Source organism: Coturnix japonica, chromosome 14, assembly GCF_001577835.2.
Source record: "Coturnix japonica isolate 7356 chromosome 14, Coturnix japonica 2.1, whole genome shotgun sequence".
Lineage (NCBI taxonomy): Eukaryota > Metazoa > Chordata > Aves > Galliformes > Phasianidae > Coturnix > Coturnix japonica.
Window position 1 is genome coordinate 10559345 of NC_029529.1, and position 24758 is coordinate 10584102.

A 24758-nucleotide genomic window follows, 5' to 3' on the forward strand; every position below is an offset into this window, starting at 1 on the left:
GGCATAGGGCAACAGGAGAACCAATACTGAAGCAGCACATCAGTATTTACATCACTGATGATAATGAGAGGGTTCATGAAGTACTGAACAGTGATACATGAAAGAATAGGTCAAAGTCTGAGGTATCAACATGCGAAAGATCAAGAGCATCTTTTATAAGTAGGGGTGATATCCAGCAGGTAGTAAGATGTGTCTTCTGCTGCCAAAGAACCCCTGCCATTCAGTGGGTTAGAATGAGACAGAAAGGGAATAGAAGACAGACAAAAACCAAGCACAGGAATTCTAGAAGGGAAGACTGCATGATTTTTACTGGAAAACAGAATCTGCAGTATATATGACCAATAAGGAAACCTCCCAAGACTAAACCAACTGATCTACGCATTATATGAGTACGTGCAAAGGAAGTCACATGGAACAGCTCTACAATTGCAGCTGAAGTTTCCCTGCTTCCAGCAAAACAACTTTCCTCACACAAAGATGCTGCACTGAATAAAGTAGATGCTCATTTCTCCTTCTCCCTTCTGCATCCCCCTGAAAAAATTCTCAAAACTCTTATTTTCAATCCACTCTTTTGCTTGAAAAACCATCTACCTCCAAATTTCACCATGACAACACAGCTTCTTGTAAAAAATAAAACGTAAGCCAGTACCTTCAAACTGTAATTACCTATTTCAACATCTGACAGTACCAGCAGCCAACAGCCAGTCCTTTGGAAAAATCATAGGAAATCCCTATAAACAAATTCTAAGTCAGGCAGGCTTGTATTCCTTCCACTTATTTTTAAATTATCTGATATTATTCTGAAGTAACTGTTTGCATTTCTGAATGCAAAACTGTCACCTTTCCTTCAAGTGATGCACATTTAAGACATTGTTTTCAACTGTGCGATGTACAAAAACACTTATTTCTAAAAGAGTTCCATTTTTCAGTTTTTCCATCTCATTTAAAATATATTTGTCTAATATTTGATGCTTTTTCACATGAAAACATATTCCGAAAGCAAGACAATTCCAGTCAAGATATACTCACATACCTAATTACAGTTCTCTTCTGATGGCCAATCTTATCATCATCCGTAAAGAGAATGGTATGATATGGAACTACTGGATCACAGGTGGGTAGGATGCCTGAAGCCACATGGCTCACCATATCCAGAATCCCATTATACACAAGCAGGTCATCCACCAGAAGCTACAAATAAAAAATAAATAATAAAAGAAATCTTGGAATCAGGTGCTGCTTTCAATGGTCCTTGCAGTCAATTAACTAGAAATCATTTCAGACTGATTGTCTTACAACTCCAGTCCTCAGTTTAGCTTCTGTCTCTAAAACTTGAATTCTTCTCCTCCCATCTCGTCTTCTCACTGATGTTGCTAAAGAAGTTTCCAAGTAGGTAATTAAAAATGTATTTCATGCTTTACATAATTACCCTTCTATCAACTGGAGTAAATCACTCTGAGATTTAGGAATCTCATCTCACTTCAGCTGTCTAAAACTTGGGTTTTCAGTTTGAACTGGTGTTACAGACCTGCTCCATAGTCAGTGGAGAAAAGAAAGCATTATTCTGTTAAACCTGTTATCTGAAAAACTGTTCTTTCCTTGGACAAGAAACAAAGGACTATGACTAGCACAGGTTAAACATTTTAATATTACAAACAGGGTTAATGCAATGAATACTATCCATTCAGACCATATAAAAATCACACATCAGAAAACTGTGAAAAAGTACAGCAAAAGATACAAGATGCAGACAAAAATTACTCACACCAAATTCCTTCACACCTCTTTGAGGGGTTTTGGCATAATTCCACAACTTGATCACTGACACAGTAGTAGGCACATCAAAAATAACATATACTCTATTCACCTGTAAGAGAATTCATTTACATTTTAAAAGATAAATCCCCCAAAGAAAAAAATGAATCTCACATGCATCTCAAATTGACCTGTGTTTGAAGAGATATAGCTATAGGGCAGATAACTGATGCTAAGGATTTCAATTCAGCTATCATTCTTGCTGATAATTCACAGGTGTTACTCTTCTCCACAGTTGCCCTCTCAAATGTACATATAACTCATCAGAAGATGATATTTGCATCTGAGCTTGTTGTCTTGGACTGCTAATCAGTTAGGGAAGGAGCAGAGCAATACTCTTAATGAGTATTACATCAACAAAATACAGATGTGCTTCAGCATGAGACAAGCTGGCACATGAATGGAATGCACCTTATTTGCAATGCTAGCATTCATTCCTCCCATAACCCTAACAAAGCTCTATCAGAAATCCTGCTGCTTCTGTGAGGTACACAGACAACTCTCTTGATGCTTGCCAAACAACTATTGCTTGAGATATTGCTCATTTACTTGTACTGAAGACGGAGAGGCAGATGTGATCAATGGAACTGCCTGCATCTCTTCTTTCCCAGAAGAAAATCTGGGCTATGATGCCCCGTGACAATTGTTGGTGTCATAAATAATGAAAAACTTGATGGAAAATCCATTCAAGCAAATAAATAAAATGACAATCAGTGACAGGGTGACAAAGAATTCTAACCACGTTTACATTAGTAATAAATCTGCAAAAGACAAAAATACTTCAATGTTAGAAAAGAAAAGAAAGTCTATTATATACAACTTCCTTAAGGCCTTCAAATTTTCCAGTGAAGCAGAATTTATGCAGCTTTTAAGCAACTGGGATGTCTCCAAGCAGTCCAGCTTTGCAACAAAACCATGGAATATGGCACAACTATATGGACCTTGAAAAGTATCATTTGTTACAGTTTAAGGATAGAATGCAAACAGTCAGTACTCACAATTAAAATTTTAATCTTAACTACACCCAATGCATTACAATATGAATTATTTTCAAAATTGACTTCCTTGCTTTTAATACTCCAATTAAAAACTGCAACATACGCTAGTAAAGGTTTTTCCAATGCAGTAAGGTGCAGAATATCACACACCTCAGCTTTACATTTTGTCACTTGCATTCGTTTCCTAGAAGATGGGTTATGAATCTTAATGATACCCAAAACAAGTCCATGGAAAAAAAATGTCCACCCAGAAATGAAGTCAAAACTCATCTATGTTTATCTTCTTTCTGTATTTAGATATTTTGTACCCATTATTTTATACATGCTGCTCCTAGAAGAGCTCAATCACTTGGAGCCTTAGCTTACAAAATACAAAGTAGTCTCATCTAATTTATGAATTTAAATTCAAGATAGGTTAAAAAAAAACCTACTGTAAAGGAAACATACTGTTTTTATAAGAACCGATTTAAGACCCCAGTTCATTCCCACCTGACAGGTCTTCACTGCACAACACACAGATTAAACTCCTTTATCAGTAGTTTTTTCACTGTAACTGAGCACACTACAAATTCTTCTCCTATTGCTCCATGGAAATTACAAGGGCTTTACAAAGCTGGGAGACATCTGTACTGTTGTGTTCTGTGCAGTAAAGAGAAAGCCGAATAAAGAGAACTCCATCTGACAAGCAGTCATTTAGCATAGCTTACTAATATCAAATTGACCTCAAAATTACGTATTCTTTCCCATTACACTTCTAGCCACATCTGTAGACATCGATAGAATGGGATGCTAAGAGAAAACGTACCAAACCAGGAAGAAGTGGTGCAAGCCACATATGTCTGCCATCAGTTGTGTTATTTACTCTGTCAATGAGTTTGTCTGGAGTTCGGATATCTCCAGATACATCTTCTAAAACGTTGACGCTATCTGGAAAAGCAGCAATATCTGGAAAAAATCATTTCAGTTTAAATAACCGAAAAGGACATTTCCAAAATCCCATTTTTAAGAGTTCGTGCCTCTTCCTTCACATTCCATGAGCAAGTATCCTCCAGTACAGCAGTAAAAGTTATCGAATACTGCAAGTGCTTTATTTAAGATATCTGAAGAACTTGAGAGCACATTTTTAAAAGCAGGAAAGCCCTTATACACATCCTGGAATACGAGATTGTGTCTAAAATAGGAAGAAATTAACTAGCAGCATTTCATTTATTTTAAAGCCCACTTTTATGACCGCATCAATAAAGTTCCCTTATCACTAAGAAGCATCACCTAGGGAATTTTTTGTGCAGTTGTGGAAACTCATATGAAACATATCTTAATGCCCCTGTAGACAACAGTCACCTTTCTGACCAGTTTTTTTTCCTTCACTTCCTCAATGCTTGTGATAAAAATCCACTGTCTAAAATAACGCCTTCTTTCGTTTCTTCAAGAGGGGAAGATTAAGCCTTCTAGTGAAAAGGCTTTCTAGAAAAGATTTTTTCCATAAGGAAATGTTATGCTTAAAAATATATATACATCAAAGGCACATATAGAAATATGGATGAATAGCATTGTCTTTAGAATTGTAGGACCCCACCAATCCAGTTTGAGGGACAATAACTCTCCCTTGTTTTGCCTTCTTAGAGACTAAAATCTGTATGTACTTAAAAAGAATTCAAGAAACGACACAGATGATTCAGCAGCTTAGGAAAAGCTTGCTTCAGACTTGGAAGCTGAATTACCACATTTAGTACAGCACTTAGACAAATGTGCTTTCTGGGATCCTGATATATCTAGGAGACGCCGCTGTACAAGCAGAAACAGATGTCGATTCCAAACTTACTGAATTAGCTTTACCTAGCATTGTATTGTACTGTAAAGACATAAAGAATATAAGCTAACGATCCCTGCTCTTAAAAATAATCTGTTAACACTTTTCAATTTCCAAATGTTTCTTCTCCATTACACTTTCATCACACACCATACAAACTACGGATAAAAATATCACTCAGAAAAGAGCTTTTTCTTTTTTCATTGTGATCTCTATTAATTAAACAATGAGGATCCCTTGAGACACACAATTCACACAGCATCCATGCCTTTTACACTTAGTTTAGCTGATACAGAAGACTGAAGTGCAACTCTTCAGTAATTCTGATTACTATGAATCTTTCAAATGTGTCCTGCATTCCCTCTACTGGTTACCCGTGAACACTGAATCAAACTCAAAGGATACTGTTCTCAGTTAATATGATTTGGTCTCCATGCTCATCAAACAACTCCAGACCAGTCAAACCAATATAGTATGGATCTCCCCAACTTGTTAGAAGCTGAAACTGGAAAATAACTAAAATGGAAGGAACTATTAAGGAAAATTTGATGCTGATACTCTCTGAATAAGCAACATTAGACAAGAAGTCTGTCATTTCTGTTACTGATAGTATTCACACAAAAATGAGGCCCTAGAGTTGAAACAACAATTGGCCAGAAAATGTGTCCTTTAACTGAATGGCAGAGAATATAAGAGTGTGTGCTGTTTGTTTTTCTACTGAAGTACCTATTTTTATCTCAGAAAAGACACTGATTTCCATGAAACTGTCAGGAACTTAGTAATGCTTAGATCTCATTGACTCCAAACATGGTTAGGACAGCCTAATGGATTTAAGAGGGCTGTCAGGTAGATGGATGGCACAACAGTAAGTATTACCACAGAAGGCTGTGCTTATTTAGGAAAACATAAGATTAAAGAGCCAGAAACATTAAGAAAAATGGCAAAATATTACAGTTTTGGTCAACACAGTATTAATAAAGATGTAAAATGAAACAAATTTCAAAAAACAGCACTGAGAACATTTAAAGATATACAAAAATACAGATGATTACTAGCTTTGATAGGCTGGCAGGATACCATGCTAATGGGCTCCTAGGCTTTCATGGATTCTATAAGGTGGGAAGAAGTACTACTAGAGCATCTGACTACAGGTCACACCTTCATATACTTTGTTTCATTTATTTATTCTTAAGTCATAGTTAACAAATGCCTTTCTCATCATATTCATCGTGTCTCATTCATTTCTTATAACATGAGAAGTCATTGTATTCAGAACTACTGGAATTCATAACTACATTATATAGAATACCTCAGTTATACACTATACAAGAAAATGACAGGATACAACCACATGGCATGAGTGGTGCTTCATAGTCCATACTAGCTTGTTCCATTTTCTTTGAACCAGTCCTGCCAAAATAACCATGACAAAATAGTTTATTTATATACTCTTGGATCCTTAAGAACAGAATAAAAAACCTAATTCACCACACACACCTTTCCCCTCCAGTAGCAGATTGTCTTCTGATCTCAACAAAACAATCCATTTCATCCAAGTGTCTCATACAGATTTGGTTCAAAAGAGAATACAAATACTGAACAAATAAGAGCAGTTCAGACTGTAAAAATATCTTACTTTACCTCTTTTGTACCCTGTTCATCAGCTGGGGCTGCAAATAGTCAAGGAAGAGAATTTCTTGGGCAAAGTCAAAGTGGCAGTTGCCCGGTCCCTTGCGGATCAGAAAGCCCTCTGGTGGGGAGATGTTGTGACCATCCAGCATTACATGGACTACCTTGGCCTTGTTTAAAAAAAAAAAAAAAGTTATAACATAAGTCCAATGCAACTGCATTCACTTCAGAGGCTGAAATAATTGTTCCTGTATTGCAGTATTAATTCCATTCCTCTACAGTGTAACATCCTTCGGCAAAAGGAAGCCCAGATCAGCAGAACCCAGCCTGCAACCCAGTGCAATTCAATGCATTGCAGCTGACACAAGCTATTGAAATTGATGCAAGTGGCAGAGCTTAGTATTTTGGAGGGGAAAAAAAATGGTAAAAAAACAGAATACAAATGATTGGAAGAGCTCCTTCGATTATTGCACCCCTCGAGATGTCAGTAATCTGAAGATCTGTGGGCTGAAGGAAAACATATCAAGAGACTAAAGACTCAGCCTTTAAGTCAGCATACATTGCACTGGTGATTTGAGGAGATGGTTAGTCACTCATCATCCACCTGAATGCAACAGTAGATCAGGCCTGACTGCTCAACCCTGGCTGAAGAGATCATATAACCTAGCTACCTCTTAAGAGGTCACCTTTTCTGTCTCTACCATGTTCATAGAAAATTTCTATTCCACCATTCTATTCATCTGTGTGGCAGGCAGAACCTGGACTATTCCAGGATCATGCCAACTCATCTATCAAGCAGTGCTGTATATAACCTAAGGGCATATGAATAAAGAAAAGGTACCTCCACCAGGCAAAAAAAGATCGAGTCGCAACCACGTCACAGATGTGTGTGCATCTGACATAAACTAAAGATTAAACCAAATAATTCAGGCATCCTTGATCAAAAGATGAAGGAGTTCAGGCCCCTTCATCCTCCCCCATTAACACCATCTGGGGCCGTATGCAGGATCACAGTCACATAACAATTCAATCATGCAGCAACAATTATCACTGCATTTTGCCCTAAGGTATGTTAAATATAGTCTCATGTTAATCAAAAGTATTGCACTGAGTATGTCACTAATTACTGCTTAAGGAAGGAATAATACCTGGAAAATGGAACAGGATAGCCTTATAACTGCCCCTACGATCACAGCCTGCTGATTAATGGACTGAATGAGAATAGATTCATTTAGATAGCAAAAAAGACTTAATTTAGTCTAAAGGTAATGTGAGTCAGTTCTGTCATCTTGGAATTTAATACTTACTGATGAATATATGATTATTTTAGAATATTTTTGTATGGAAATATGTAGTTCTCACGATCTGTTATTAGTATTTTTTTATTAAAACATAAGCAATATTTACTTTTAGATGTCAATCTGAGAACAACTTAACACTTCAGGCTTCCTATAAAGCCTGATCTTCATGAAAAGCTTTCATATTTTTGCAACTTGCCCTCAAGTCTTTTAGTCAATTACCATTTCAGTGAGTCACTTGTGCAATAAGCAAGAAGTAAATCTGTTTCAGAAGGTTTTTGTTTTGAGGTTTATTTTTTTGGTACATTCTGTTGGTATTTTGTTTGTTTACAAAAGCATTCCTCAATTTGAAAACTTGAGGTACTGGACTGTGCAAGGTGCTTGCTTCACTTCCAAAGAGGATGAAGATAAATTAGGAGTGAAAGCAGCAAGCAGAGGGAAACAACTATTGCAGGTTTCATCTTTAATAAGCTTGGGAGCAAATAAAAGAAATACACTTTTTGTATAAGAAATTCTTCTGCGTGGTACTTCCTAGCTGAATCAAGCTGCCAGACTAGGGAGAGGAATTGAAAAATCCACTGGAATACACTTCAGTTTAGAGAACATGTACTGAATGGGAAATCTGGAGACTTAGAGATAAAATCTTACCTATTACACCACAGCTGCTTATATTTATGTGCCCTTTACAGCCCTCATTTCTAAGTAATTTTCATCATCTGAGGAGGCACTCAACCATCACACATAGCATTTTACAAATCACATAACAAAGCTTTCATAAGGTAATTTTTCATAGAGCTGGAAACAGCATACAAGCCTTCATTTTGACAGTTTACTGCCATTACCCTTTCATACTAAAGCTGAGAATAGAATTCACCAGTCTACAGCTGCCTAGCAAATCATTATATCTCATGTCCAGAGACCATTTCTTAGAAGAACGGCAATACTTCAAAAAACAGATGACATGATACCCTGGGTCCATGGCCTTAAGCCTCTTAACTGTGGCCCAGCAGATATCCCACATCTTCAGTTTTTCAAGTACCTTATTTTACTCATTCTTTTACAGGATTGCACCTAACTGTTGGACTTAGAGATGTGCTACCTCCATGCATACCTGACCAGACTCGCCTACCTTGCAAAATAAACTGTAATAATACACCTTTCTTCTTGTCTTGGTTTGTCTCCAAAGACCAAATTGCATTTTAAATAGCCAAGTCCTTGAAATGTTTTAGCTTCTTTAATAGCTGAGACACAAACATACACTCAGAAACTTGATTTAGTTTGACAACTCATGCAAAAACATTTCTCCCCCCTGTTCTGCCTTGGAAAGGCCTGCTCTTATAACAGGAAGGCAAAATATCCCCCATCACTACACCAGCTGTTCTTCATACTGCATTATGCACACAGAATCACAGTAAGATATAAATCAGAAGGGACTCCCTGCATGTCTCCAGTCACAACTCCTACTCAGAGCAGAGAAGCCTGCAAAGTTATGTTGTTCTGGGTCTCTCAAATTGATTCATCCCATCACCACATGCTGCCCCAGTACCATATCACTCTCAAGAGGATAAAGAGGAAAAAAAGCCTTTTCTTTAAGCCCAATCATATGACAACATATTTGTTACTATCTAAAAATCATAACATCCTTAGAGTTGGAAGGGATCTCTGCAGGTGATATAGTCCAACTCCCCTGCAATGAATAGGGACAGCACAACTAGGTCAGTTTACCCAGGGCCTGATCCAGCCTCACCTTGAAAGTCTCCAGGGATGAGGCATCAACCACATCTCTGGGCAACCTGCTGCAGTGCCTCATCAACCTCACTGTAAGACATATTTTCCTTATATCCAAAATAAGTCTGCCCTCTTCACGCTTGAAACCACATCCACTTGTTCTATTACCACAGACCCCGCTAAAGAGTCTGTCCTCTTCTTTCTTGTAGCTGCCCTGTAGTTACTGAAAGGCTGCCATCAGGTCACTGCACTGCATACCTGCAGAGGTGGAGCCCGGGGGTTTCCCAGTGCATGTTTAAGGAATTTTCATTATATTCCTGATTTTATAAAGACTTACCAAATCTCTATTTATGTTACCAAATACTACTAGTTCAGTAAATAGCTCAATAGCACTAACAGTAAATTTACTAGATATTAATTTTCTTTTAAGTGGCAGACTTCAGAAAAGCAAGATGCTCAAAAACAAAAGGATCCCCACAGTCAGAAAAAACACAAGTTTATAATACACAGACACTGCTTTCTTCACCTTATCTACAGCAGATTGCTGTTGAAATGCCTTTTGTTCCATCATTCCTCATGCTGCAGGAAATAAAGAATCACATGGGAGGCTTAAATACTGGATAGTGAGAGAATACCACTTTGGAATCATAGATCTTGAAAATAATATGTGCTACTACGTGTCTCTTAGAAAAATCATCAGTGAAGTTTTCTTTAAACTGTCTCTGGCTTTTTTTCAATATTTGCTGTTTGTGGAGACAGAAATGCATTACACCTGCCACAAAACTCAGACTCAGACAATCTAGAAAGATTTATGGTGTTCCATTAAGGCAGCTATATTCATTTATCACAGTACCAATTTTCCGATGCACCGCTGTATATTTTTGCTGGCAGTGCTCCTTTTCTTTTACTTACCCCTCTATAGGTATCCTCTGGAGATTTATTATAGTTCCAGAAACGAAGCCCTGCAATACTTTCACTTTTATCAAAATGGATTGTGAGTAGATGATTCTCTCCAAAAGAGAAAGGAATGAGCCACATATGGTCATCCTCAGCTGTAATATTAGTCCCATCTATTAACCTACAAGGAGAAAAATCCATTAGCAACAGAAAGGAAAAGCCTGCTTTTCTCATGAAAACAGGTGTTTTACTAGGTGTCAATTTTCTTCTTATTCCCACTTACCAATTCCATTATTATACCTATGTGCATGCAACTAAAAAGCACATTAAACATAAAAAGTAATACAGAACTGTTGAATTAAAGATGGAGTGGCTGGGGGGAACAACATTTTCTTTAGTTGGCTCTGTTTGAAGAAAAACAGAAAAAACCCTTTGGTTTTCTTCCCTGAGTAAACAAGCAGAGAGAAGCTCATTTGGTACCTCTACCAAAATCACTAAAGGCAAAATTCTCAGTCCCAGACATTTTACAGCTTATTAATATAGACCCAAGCCTAAACTAGTTTATCTGGCAGTTGACAGCATATTACTATGCAAATGCAGCTACACTGAGCACAACTGAGATGGTAGCCGGACAGCCCAGAGACGGAATAGAGCTTGTTCACATTCTTCATCATGCTCTCCATAAGGAATAGCCCTTTCTGCCACCATCCTACAACACAGCCATGTCTTCTCATAACAGCAGACCTTACCCTGACTAGATAAATCCTATTCCATTATTTCCCCATTCTAGAATCTGCCTTCAACCACAAAGTATGATATACAAAGAATAAAGGAGAAGGTGATTCAAATTGCCCCACTGTAATGACTTCTGTACACTACCCTATATGCATACTGTTTTAAAGTGTAATAGAAGAATGAGCACCAGATTTGGCTGTTTCTTAGAGAAACAGATATGAATAATGAGTCTTTCACAGAGGAATCAATTAGAGAGCCCATAAGAAATAGACAGAAAACTTGACTTAGTCCTGTAGTCAATACTACACAGGACCCATTCCAAAAGCTACAACTGAAGAGCATTGAAGTTACTCAGCATGCTTACAGAAATATGAAAAGCCAAAGAAATTAAGCCCCCATGTCTTATGCTCCAAAAGGCTCTGAAGTAAAAAAAAGTCTGGCAAAAAAGAAAAAAAAAAGCAAGAAAATAAAATCATTACATGCATTACATGCAGCAGAGAGAATATTATGGATTAGGTAATGGAAACATAGAACAAATCTATCTCACTTATTAGGAAAGACATAAGAAAAAGCAAGGACTTAATTTTTTTTAAATCCAAATAGAAGCCAGCTTGGCTTAGTGGCAGGAGAAAGGAAGTTTACTACAAGCCATCATTCACCAAAAGTCACGATCAAACAAACTAAATCAACAGGATCCTCAGCTCTGGAAGGCTAGATGTATATGCACATGCCAAGAACGAACACGTAGGCTAGCAAGCAAAAGCCACCATAAATAAAATCCATCTACCATATCAGGAGCAGAAAGCCTGCCAGAAATCTGTAGGATCAACAGATGTCTGGGCTGTAAAAGGAGCACCAGAGAAGACACAAGGAAAGTCAAATGAATTCTTTGCATCTGGGTCCTTCAAAGCCTCTCCAGGCTCCACCACCAGGGCCTTTCCATCATGGGGGTTCTCATGGGAAGGTTTCTTTGATCTTGATGCCTACAGAGGAGATTTTTCTGTACATTTCATGATTTGAGGAAGCTTATTTGCCAGTGCATAAAACTTCATTAAAATTATAAAAACAAAAGCTGCAGAATTAGAGAGCAGCACCTATACCTGCTATTGTCTGATACATTCTCACTCTTTGCTAACTTGAAAGTTTTCCTTACAATTATCCAGAAATGTTGCATAAATACTACTACATATGGATAGACAGATGCTACAGAACATACAAAAAAAACATCTGCAGAAATTACTTGTAATTTTACCTATTCTAACCCCTTTGCTACTTACTTTTCTAATGTTCTAGAATCTCCTTCATACTCTGGAAGATCGTTTAAGTCTCGGGGTGAAGCAGAAATCTGTTCTGTACTTATTTTTAATGCTTGGCCATTCTTTCCTATCACCTCCAGTCCAGTCAGTCCAAGGTAATGAGGATCTCCCCAAGTCATGGTAAAATTCAGTTGCAAGCCTATGTAAAAGAATATACATACAATATACATATATACGTACATGCATACTAGTTCAAAGTATGGGGCCAAAACTCAGTAATCAGTATCAACTAGAAAACACTTTCACTGGTACAGAGCAGACAAAAAAAAAGAAACCAAAGAAGCAGAACAACAATGCAACAGCGCTACTTACAAATCCACAACTCATCAAACACTTCAAAAGCTGCTCTTCATGCCATGGGGTAATACAGAATACCTCACAAGAATATGGATAAAAGCACAGAAAAATGCTGTAAGTGTTTACCTATGTTGTTGGGGGCAGAAGGCTTCTCTTATTACTCCTAAGTGAGCCAGCAACCTAGCAATTTGTTCTGAGTGGGGTCTGTCACTGCCATTAGCAACACTATTGGATCTACTTACTCTCCGCTCTGTGACCCACTAATGCACCAAGTCCAACTGCTCATACACTGGTACAAACAAGAGCTCACAGCCTGCATCTGAACCCACTTAATTCAAGGATCAGACTTAATTAGCACTGGCCAGCCACATGACCTCACTATCCTAAATAAAGCAAATAGAGTGTGGTAGATAATACATGCATAGCTGTTTTCTAGTGACTGAGTATATTCAAGGCTGCCTACTTGCCAACAGTTTGAATTCAAGCCAAAATTCATTCCATTCTGTACTCTACTGTCCAATCAATTACTATTTTCTATCACACAACTTCTAATGAGCTAAATATTTATTCTATACTCTATATATACACTACATATGTGCAGTTCCCAAGAACTAGCACCATGTGCATTTTGTTTAAGTAACTGTATATCCTGCATTTGGGTAATTCCTGGTTTTACTCACCTACCTCCACATAATAGCACAGGAACTGTCATAAATCTGTGTTAGATCTTTAGTGGGCTGCTGACATCTTGTTCACTTGTAACTATACTGTTCCCAATCAACCATGTTATCAAGTGTCTCATTACTCAGATTGCAGAGTGACAGTAATTCAATAATACATCTAAAGTAGTGACATGACAGATTTTGAGATTATGCAGAAACAGAGAGCCTTCAGACTAATAGGTGTTATCTGTTATCTTTTGCCATGTAGGTGACTATGCAGACTTATCTAAAATCAGTGTCTGATAAATCTCATCAGTAGATTGCTTAGAGAACACCAATTCATGGTTAAGCTGAAAGAAGTGATGAAGTTAGTGCATTAAATATAATAGTAAGCCATACATCCAAACTGTACAACATGGAAGTATTTTAATGGCACAGCATTGCTGAAAAACAGCACTGTTGATTTCTCTGCATATCCAGAAATTAAATCAGAAATATTGCACCAACACAAAACATTATTTTCAGGCCCACCAGTTTCATACTTCCCAAATATAATTAACATACACAGATACAACAAGTAATATTCCAGTCTGATCAGGTCCCATAAAAATTCACCAGTGTAAATTTAAAATGTTTCATTTAATACATTAAAAGTAGCCCGGAAAGAATCAAGTTGGACAATGTCTAATGAAGCACCGATAGTTACGATGCACTGTAAAACAAACAACACTAGAGCTATTCAGCCATCCAGCCCAATTACCTATAAACAGCGGAAGCAATTTGCAGGAGACTGCCTACACATAAATTCACTTGGGTGTTGAGATCTCTATATTTGCAAGGACACTAAGAAATAAATAGTTTTATTAACTGACAAGCTTGGAACCGTGGCAACATTGATATTGCTGCTATTCCCAAGGCCATTTCTTATTATAGAAATACATAACAGTTCTCAGGCAAAAATATCTAGATATATTATCTAAAAGTCCTGCCCATCAGATCAAGTCTCCCAGGAGCCATCCAGTGAAGATGTGAATGTCTCCAGGCCCTCAGATCTCAAAAACTCTGTCAATCCCCGTGTCAACCTGTCATCAGGGTGAAAGGGAAGCTTCCCTTTAACCACGGTTCAGTCCTTCTCCAGCTCTTTCCCTTCAAGAACTCAGTGGAAGTCAGGACTTCATTTGGTAGAAACAAGTTAGCCCAGTCATCTGGTTAACAATATGTTGCCAGAGTAAGAGACTACATCTGCTGAGCTTTGAATTGCACCCTCACTATCTTCTTTACCCACTTTGAGAAATGGGAAGAGGAAATGGCAACTTGTAAATCTAAACTGATGACACACGTGCTCATCCACATTTTATAGATGGATACACTTCATAAATTATAGGAATAGTTCATAGATATGTGGCTGAACAACAGTATTGTGTGTATTTACACAGAGTACATCACAGGTTGCCATGTCCAACAGGCCAATTTCTCCCCTGCTGGGTCAAAAGAGAAGGAATTGGTACTTCTGAGCTATTCAGAGGCACTCTGGAAAATAGTCTGAAGTCCCAGAAAGGGTGGGGTTCTACTTGAATACTATCAACAAACCAGATACTTTCAGTACAGATGCAACATTCTGGTCTAGTTTCACTCTAAGGTTTCTATTGTCAATCTGATCTGAGAAAAATCAGTCTAAATAAATATGTAGGATTGGAAGAGAATTACTTGGTAATGGACACAGCTACCACAAATCCCATTCAAGGACGAGGCAAATGGCTAGTGTTATTTTCTAAGATTAAATGCCATCTGTTACAATACAGTGTGCTAGATTCCACAGTAAAAAAAAAAACAGAAAGCACAACTTCTGCTTAAATACTCAATTACTCTTCTTTATTCCAGACCTGACATCTGCCACAAAGGTCTGTGCAAACAACAAATCAGATCCTCCTTGACAACTTTAGTGGGGGTAGGGAGTAGCACATGCAAAAAGTGAAAAAGAGCAAACTTACACTTTCCAGTAAATACTCCTGGTTCCTTGGGTGTACAAGCAGAGAGAGAATCTGGCAGAATTACTTGCTTTTGAACCTAAAAACAAACCAAGAAGTACAATGAACATGCAGATCACGTACATTTTAGAGACATACTACCTATAAAATATATTCCTGTTCATTCACGTGGGATTTTCTGTCTCCAATAAAACCATATACTGCAATACAAAACCCACAAAAGATGGAGAAACTCAGCTACTGAGGGTACCTTCTCACAAAGCACTCACCCCATCTTTGAAGCCTCATGCCTTTTTCTCAAAGCAACTTTCAAAGACCAATCTGGTAATTAAAATTTCAAACTATTGAATATCAAGATCTGAGGACCTAGTAAAGTTAATGGTTTTCTTAACCCCTCTCTTGCAGATAATAAAAGGTGGTTTATCACCTCTTTTTCTCCTTACTCCTCATTTCTTGGCCACGCAGTTCCCTCCATTCCATTACTATCCACTATCTTTTCTTTTAGATTTAGCCTAATTTCCTACTATTTCAACACTCCTTGTTAACACTGACCACCTCAGATGTTTTATTTCAGGAAAAAGAAATAAGCAAGTGTATACTCTGTATGGAAAATAGGGAAAAAATAAATCTTTGGAGTGACAGGGAACAGAGCTACTCATTACACAAATAAATGTATGATAAAAATCACTGAGAGTGATATAAATCTTCAGGAGTACCTAAACAAAAAAAAGGAAAAAAGGAAAAAAGAAAGAAACCCCTATGTTCTCTGCTCTAGTTAAAAATATATATCCACACACACACAGTCCCATAAAGCCTTCCTGGTAGTCTCATTAAGCAGAGAAAGCAAACTGTGGAAGAATCTCTGGGCTTGAAAAATTCCCATGAATTATTAAGCTGATGGAGAAAAAAAAATATCTTCAAAACACAGATAGCTTTATTAGTTCTTCTACAGAGCTCTACACCACCACGGAAACCAGCACCTCCTATTTCCATAACATGTTTCAGAAAGCCACATTTCTAAGAGTTCTGAGTGCAGAGACCCCTTACCTGTTGATCCTCTGTTCTTAACCCTGCTTGTGTAAAAGGTCTTTCATCTCCATCCCCATCAGCAGTTGTTGGCCTCTTCAGCTCTTCTTCATATCTCAGAGAGCTGACATTCTCCATTTCTCCATCGTACGTCTCATCATAGCAGTATATAGCTTCAAGAATATCATCATCAGTACTGAACAGGATCGTATCCCCAAAATGCTCTGGAGCTGAAGGCAACACATGGAATTAAGTTGAGAAGCTATGTAAAATATTTAGAGTACTAAAAAAAACCTAATCAGTCCTTACATTTAATCTACAGCAGTGTTTAAAGATAATATATGGAATAGATACTGATTACTGATACAGTTACATCCAATTTCAACCTTAAATGCCTAGCAGACAAAACAAAAAAACCCAGTCAAATTTCAAGTACATTTAAAAGATGAGGAAAAACTCTAAAAATATCATTTGTGAAAACCAAAAACCTGAAACTTATATCTAGTGACTATCCGAGGTTACTGAAATAAGATCTTGTTTATAAGATGTTATTATGAATAAAAATCAGCTCAATATGCTACTAAAATTCACAGTATCTTTAGAAAATGCATTAGGTGGTTTTTCACTACATTTTAAAATTAAAAGGATTAAGCACAATATAAAAGTCCCAAAGTGCACTGAAGAGAAGAGAGATAAACAAGATAAATGTATTTGTTTATACTGTACTGCTGCTTCCACAAAGAAAGGAAGAAATGATAGCATACCTCCAGACAAGGTTCCTGAAGCTTTAGCAATTTCGCCTTTAAAGATGCATTGTTCATCTAACATCATTATAATGTCTTTCACACCCCTAAAAGAGTGTATGCGAGATTTGTTATAATTCCAAATCCTAATCATAGCTACTTGACAGGGATTCACAAAGTCAATAAAGATAAAGTGAGGTTTTCCAGGGGTAAATGGCGCTAGCCAGAGATGCATATCATCCTGTGTCCGATTTACCCCATCAATGAGATTGGTTACTACTCTGGGATCTTTGCCATAAGCTGGTAAAATATTTATATCAGGTGGTTCAGCTGTTATTTTTGAAATCTGAACAGGCTCTCCTTTAGAACTAAAAACTTCGATTCCATTAAGACCAACATAATGCCTGTCTCCCCATGTTGTTCGAATGTCTATTACCAAGTGCTGTCCATAAGGTAAAACGGGTATTTTAAAATCATTTCCATCATGTGCCTCCACAGGATTTTCTTCTTCTCGCCTTTTTGATAGTGTTTGTGCTCCCTCTTTTCTCACGAGGTGATATTCTCCAGGTCGACTGATTTTCTGCTGATGGAGAAACTCATCAAAAATATCCCCTTGAAAATCCATGTTAGAGATTCGGCCACGATGGGAGTAATTAAACTTTACCAAGGAGTTCCAGGACTCCTGCAGAGTGTGTTCTTGTTCATTGCGCCACTTTGTTCTAGAGATGCCAACTTCCTTGATAGACAAGTCCTCATCTGAAAATAACATAACATATGCATTTAACACACAGACACAACTGGAAGCAAAACACAACAATAGACATTCCAGAACCATGCAGGTCACATTCATGTTCCCCTGACTATAAAATTGTGCTATATTAGCACTTCTGTATAGCTTCCCTATTATAAAGGCTATGTCACAACTGCCTTTTCCATTTCAACATAATGAAAATAATCACTTGAATATTAAAGAGCAACACACAGCAATAAACAACACTACAGTTTTAGACTGGCAATTCTTGACTTCAAGAAACTCACCATTATGCAAACCTCTTAATTTAAGACCTTCAACAACAGTAAGGTGCAGATGGGGGATAACCATGGATTTCATAGGAATATGATGGGGGCAACACAGTGGAGCCATGTAGGAGCAGTGCTCTCCTTGTGAACCCACCAGGGAGCTGCTTAACTTCCATCTCAGCACAACTGAGGGCAGACAATTATGATTTTCAATGAAGTTGTCGTTTCTGTATTTATTTATTTAACAAATAAATGAAGAAAAGCAAATGTAGTACTGAACAATTACAGGCCCATGGGCTAGATTTCATTTCTGTACAAAGTCCTTCAGCGTGCAGTAAAACAAATGGTTTTCAAGAATAAATGCCAATTGCAATAAAATGCAAAATAACGTTTTCCCAGAAGACTTTTTAACACTAATTTTTAACTTTGTTTTTTGGAATCACTGGGAAAGAGGCAATGTTCCTAATCTGTCTATGGCCAATAATCATTTACACAGGGGACAACTGAGGTTAAAAATAAGAATACTAAAGCAGATGGGAAACTACCTGAAAGAGCATTGTGTTCCATATGCATAAGCATGAAAGCCTGGAGACCAACCTGGCCACCCTCCCCCATGCCACAAGTGAACTACAAATGGGAAGCAAATTTTAGAGAGTGAATTCAGAGAACACTGATCATTTACAAATCCCTTTTTCTTGTTGAAATCTATACCTGTACATCTACTCCTGGGCTGGGTGATCACAAACAGTTCTTCCCAGATTCTCAGAACTTAAAAGATACCCTACATTTCTTAACCAGTTTGAAATCGCAAAGCTTGAAAATTTCAGGATAGGGAACTATAGAAGTGTATTTTATATCTATTGGCTTGTCCTGGTTTGTTTTGGGGCTCTTTTTTTTAACATTAAGCACTCCAAGCACTGCAGAGATCACAGCTTCTATAAGAGTTCAAAGGGAGCGATATTCAATGCGAGGTTAATAAGTCTGTTGGCTATATTAAAGAGCAACACCAGGAAAAGAGGAGTTCTGAAAAGAAAGCAGAGGTTAATGGCTGAAGATCTACAGGGTCTACCATTCCTTTTAGCACCTAAAATATATTGCTTGTATTGGAACCTTGTGAACATGACACAGAATTCCTGCCATCAACTTTGATAAAGAATATCCACTTGCAGATGTCAGGCATCTCTAATCTTCTGCATGCCTGATTGTGTGATGGATGTCATCCAAAGGAGTCCAGAAATAACAACCCCACTAACATGCATCTCCCTTGTGAGCTTTGGACAAGTGCCTTCAATCACCAAATCCCGTGTCCTACTTCCGCCAGCAATACACACCATGCAATTCCTCTCAGAACTTCAGTAAACTACATTCTGGGGGCAACACAAGCTTGAAAACAACATCTTTCCTCTTCTCTCCTCTGTTGTATTAATCTCATGCCTATTCCCTGCAGCTAAAAATAGCAATCATCTTTCCAAGCTGCAATCACACGCTTCATTTCCCAAATCATTTTAAATGCTCTCTTCTGTTCCACTTTGCAATCAACTTTCCTGAAAACGGATGATCAGAACAGCAGTTTTCCAACTGAAGTCTCACAAGTGCCTATGCTGAGATATTAACATTTCCCTAACTAGCAGAAAAGCCTATACTGATACATCCTTCGAGTGCCTCACTATAATCATGCCTGCGTCACACCAGCACTTCATAGTCAATCTGTGATCAGCTACTCAGCCAGGATCCTTCTCTTCCTCAATCATTTGCAACTGATGATTACTCAGCTTACAACTTAATTCTCTATTAGTCCCCAAATGACCTCGCAAGCAGCACTTCTGCACTGCATTCCACCCCTATTACTGCAGTCCTCAAGTTCATCTTGCTGTGCAGTTCTTCAATCCTCTCAACTCATAACACCCCAAATTATGTTATTCGCAAATTTTATCAACATACTTTTATCATTTGCTTTGCACATTGAAGCAGTTACTGAAGATAAAAATGTATGTTTTTATAGCAACAGTAACTCAAGCCAACTGTGCCAGCATGTGCTATTTCTAATTTCCATTTTTCTCATTATTCCTCATTGAACGACCAAAGAAGAGCTGTGATGTTGTGTATGTGTGCGTGCAGCAATCTCTTCTATTTCCAATCTTCTGTTGGGAAACTGAAGTTGCCATAGCCCTGTGAGAGTTGAAATTCACCACTCTTAAGGAAACATGTAAAGCCATTTCGCTACTGTTAATGCTCTCTGGAAATGACTTTTATCCCACACATACAGTAGGGAGAACAAAAGTTGCAAGATGGGATTTTCCCCTGGGACAGCCACATGTTGAGGGTTTTCCTGTCATTCCTCAGTATTAGTTTTCCACTTATTTTAGGCATCAAAACGAAGATTAAAAGAGAACATAATACAGTGCGAGGGGCTTTCTGTGCCATCTTGAGATACAGACAAATCTTTTAATGCAGGGAAATCTCTCATTCTACATTGTTACAGGATCCTCTGTTAAATTATATGTTTTAAGAGCTTCCATTACAAGTAGGTTTTAACTCCTTTAAATCAGATCTTGCATTAAGTAAAGGATATTGAAAAGATAAAACATACCCTAGAATGAGATGAACAGCACAGTAACAAAGAAATGAAAGATTTAGGCCTATCAGCTCCATCAAATATAGAGCTGCATAACATGGTTCATGGATTAGCCTATATATAGCATACCTGCCCATGTCACTGAGAATCCAGGAATATAAGCTTGGTTAAAACACTGAGACTGAGAACAACAACAAAAATCAGTGGTTTTTTTTTATCCCCTTCTTTAAATACACACCTGAGCAAAACTGCAAACACAGAAAGCTGCAGCTATCTCTGGAAAGTCAGTTAAAAGAAAAATAACCTGTTTCCTGCTTACATAGCAAAACATGTTTCTAGCAAAACATTTTTCCTCCTTTCAATATGACTTCACCAGACATTCTGCTTCTAGAGTCCCAAGAATGAGAGACAGCACATGATACCCAAAGTTGATACATTCTTGGACTTCTGGATCACAATTCTCAGATTAAATTATCTGAATGGATTCTTGATTCTCTCTGTATCTGATTTCTGTATTGCACACGTAAAAAGGAGAGAGATGCATGGAGAAAGGAAATGAAAGGAATAGTAATAGCACAAGCTCCTGTAGACAGCATATATTCTCACTGAGAAAGACAGAAACCTAACTACAATCTTCAGCCCAGAAAAGCTCAGGGGCATTTTATTGACATGTATAAATACCTTGTGGGAGTGAATGAACACGATGGAGCCAGGTTCTCTTCAGCAACAAATTAAAAACTATGAAACTCAATGTTAAAATAGGAAAGAGCCTTTACAGTGTGGGCAGTTAAACACTGAACCACCAACACAGTTCTGGATAATCTGTTTCAGCTCACTGTTTAAGCAAGGGGGGGGTAACAAGATGGTGTCAAGAGGTATCTTCCAACCAAAATGATTTTGTGCTTCTGCAAAATAAAAAAACACCAGCCCTTACACTAAGGTTGCTATTATGAGCTCTTACCTTTGAGTGCTGAATCCCTTTTAAGATTTATGGTGTTTAATCCCTGCTTTCTTACACTTCTCCTTCCACTTGCTGGGTACTCTGTGCTGCAGCCATGCTTGTTAGAAAGTTGCTCTGAAATATCTAAGCCAACATCACTGTCCTTTTTGGTCAGCATTTGAGATCTCACATCACCATTTGCATTCCTACTACTCAATCTTCCCAGCTCATTTCTGTAACATTTGGCATCTTCATTAGTCAGATCAGGGAATTTTTTTATTACATCCGAGTCTGCTTGACATTTCAAGCCTAAACAATGTTCTGAAGCAAGCCAGGAAGGCTTCTGCTTACCAGAACTATCTTGAAGATTCTCTCTTCCTTGGGAAGATGAGTGTAACCAAGAAGGAATTGCACTTGCAGAATCAGACAATTTTCGTCCTGTAAGTTTTTCCATTTGCCCACTCAAAGGAAGCTCATCATCAGACTGATCACGATCAATAACCTCTCCTACTGTCACACTTTCTTTTGTATCTTTTATACAAATGTGAGATGGCAACACTTCTAGATCATCCTCTAACTCGGATAAGTTTTCCTTAGTCAAGTTGACTGTGTTCACCTTATCCTCAAGATGATTTTCTTCTAGCAGAGATTCTGAGTTTATTGGTGTATGGTTTGTCTGTAAGCATTCAAAATGCAGGTCCACTTCTTCGTCTGTCACTGCAGTTGCATTTTCTTCTTTACTTTCATATGAAGAACAGGTTATATCCTGCTTGCATTCTGCAAGGTCAATCGTAGTGCCAAGGTCAATGACATCTCCACAGGCTCTTTCCAATTCACCATCAAATACAAGGTTCTCATCGACATATAATTTCACCTTCTTTGCTCCAACATCAAGGTCCTGGAAAAACAAAGGTATGGATATTTCAAATAAATTGTTCAAATATTAGATATCACTGTTCTGATGAAAACAATAAAAAGCTCATATCAGTAACACACTTATAACCACTTCTTAAATGAAAAGTTCAAATAAGTATAAACTACTTTGGGATTTTTAAGAATGTATTTAAGAAGATCAACCATGCTGCTACACATGACTATAAATCATTCTGGCTGACATCTAGGAAATAAACACATTTAGAAAAGCTTGAGCAAAGACACCTAGGTTAAATATAGTTATTCTGGATCAAGATGTAAATTCCAGAGGTAGATTTTGCTTCAGTGTCTTTAAGAATCACCACTTATTTATCACGTACACTACAGAGTGAACAGTTACCCACCTGATTTAAGGACTTACAGAAATACAAGGCTGGAAAGGATATTAAAATTCTCATTCACCTCCTAGCACTTAAGGAAGTAAAATAACCAATACCTTAGCAAATAAATCTGTTTTTAATAGTTTTCAAATAAGACAACTTTATGCCTTGATAGCCTATTTAAACACTTAACTAGCCTTATAAATAAAAGGCCTTTATGTCAGACAGCTCCATAAGATTGTTTTCTGTGGCACCCATTGAAAGCCTGATTTTATTATTCACTTGAACCTGGAATTAATATACTCTGTTCTACCCTTCTGAGCTTTGAGTTGCTTAGTGATCAAACTTGAGGAAGAAAACCTCCAAAAATATTTTTTTTCTACTTTCCAATTCAAAATCTAAAGCTCAAATATTTTCAACTGAACACAAATAGTGGCCTGAATTATTCTTCCACCTGTTTTTTTGAAGTAGTAGATGGGCACCTCTCCCTTATGTGGTTTCTGAGGTAAGGTTTGGCAAAAACGAGTACCCCAAAAGAGGATACAATACAGCTCAAGATTAACATTAGCAGAAATAAAACATATCTAATCACATTTTAGTTTTTGTTATTTCTCAGACAATATTTCCTCATGAAAATTATAGAATTATGCAGAACTGCTTTGTATTATTCTTTCACATACGAATGATGTATATTTAGACCATGTGTACTGCAGGACTGCTGCTGAAGTGTGAGGTATGCTCCTAATGGATCTTACAATTTGCTTTATAGAGGTTTATTAAAAAAATCATTGCCTTGCAATACGCAAATATGTTCCTGCATATTTCCCATATTACACTCAATAGGCTCAGTAACAAATTCATACTATTACCTCCAAAACCAGTAGTCCCTTTCACAGCCTCTAACTGTGATGAAAAATTATGTAGCCTACATTTTAATAGTAAAAAGCTGTTACAACTCCAGAAAATGAATATACATCATGTTATAGTAAACTTCTTTAAGCTGCTCATTCCACAGTCATTTCTGTATGTATAAATTACCATATATGCTTATATAAGAACATAGATGAGAAGAAAACCAGAGAGTTAAAGCCTCTTATTGATAATCCAGAGCAGCAAATCCTCTTGGATTCAGTACCTGGGTTGTTGTTTTTATTTTTTTTTTCCTCCTCAACACTGCAGTGTACAAACAAGAATAATTTCCATGGTAACATTCAAACACACAAACAGGAGACCATCTGCCATCAGATGTCTCTCTAGTAACATCAGATCACTGGTTATTTTATGTACACGTAGTTAGTAGACTTCTTAATTAAAATAATAACTCTTGAACTGATCAACATTCAGCTTGTTTATACCTATATACACAAGCAACCAAGCATTTTTGTTTAAATATATAGTGATAAAAACTACAAATGCTGAACACTAAAATGCACTTACCCTGCTGTCTCTTTATTTCTCAGTAGAGGACTACCTGACAGAAGATGCAACCCTTTTATTAGGCTTGCAAAACATACATAAATGTTAACACTGCCTATGAACAGGTTAACATTTACATCTACCTCAAACAATCAACAACAGAAGCAGAAATGTACAGTAGACATGGGCACCTCCACGCTCCATATTTTATCAGAGAAAACACCTACTTTTATTTTATACTTCAGAGTAAAGATCAAACTGCAGTTTGTATAGAAAAAGGAGAGCACACATACAAAAGGAGGTGAGAAAAGATTACTTACACTACTTGTTCTGCTGTAATTCCAAATCTTGATCTTGGATACACCAAAGTCATGGGATCGGGTGGGATTGCGGATAATAAAGTAAAGTTGGATGGGTGGATGGAAAGGGCACATCCAAGGGACGCATTCCTTCCTGGTCTAAAAACACATACAAGCAGATTGTCACCAATCCTCTTTCCTCTGAAACAGGATATTTTGATTGATTTACCATCCCACAGGAAAAAAAAAAAATCAATTAGAAAAGTAATCATATAATAAAATCAGCTATATTAAAAGCAAAGCATTAACCTCA

The 24758-nt window shown here is 37.4% G+C and overlaps 1 protein-coding gene across 9 annotated transcripts in view; it reads right to left on the reverse strand.

Annotated features, from left to right (window-relative positions):
- Nucleotides 1-24758, reverse strand: part of KIAA0556 (KIAA0556 ortholog) — a 41933-nt gene that overhangs the window by 3545 nt on the left and 13630 nt on the right. For 7 of the 9 annotated variants that reach the window (XM_015877298.1, XM_032447556.1, XM_015877303.1 and 4 more), the window contains 13 exons: nucleotides 24467-24604; nucleotides 21499-22375; nucleotides 16964-17698; nucleotides 16221-16429; nucleotides 15177-15252; nucleotides 12188-12365; nucleotides 10191-10356; nucleotides 6265-6422; nucleotides 5969-6033; nucleotides 5029-5139; nucleotides 3619-3758; nucleotides 1766-1867; nucleotides 1034-1191 (listed from right to left, as the gene is read on the reverse strand). In XM_015877298.1, the coding sequence (XP_015732784.1) occupies nucleotides 1034-1191; nucleotides 1766-1867; nucleotides 3619-3758; nucleotides 5029-5139; nucleotides 5969-6033; nucleotides 6265-6422; nucleotides 10191-10356; nucleotides 12188-12365; nucleotides 15177-15252; nucleotides 16221-16429; nucleotides 16964-17698; nucleotides 21499-22375; nucleotides 24467-24604 (3113 nt within the window). The remainder of the gene's footprint in view (nucleotides 1-1033; nucleotides 1192-1765; nucleotides 1868-3618; nucleotides 3759-5028; nucleotides 5140-5968; nucleotides 6034-6264; nucleotides 6423-10190; nucleotides 10357-12187; nucleotides 12366-15176; nucleotides 15253-16220; nucleotides 16430-16963; nucleotides 17699-21498; nucleotides 22376-24466; nucleotides 24605-24758) is intronic. The other 2 variants (XM_015877300.1, XM_015877304.1) reach the window with 2 other exon arrangements.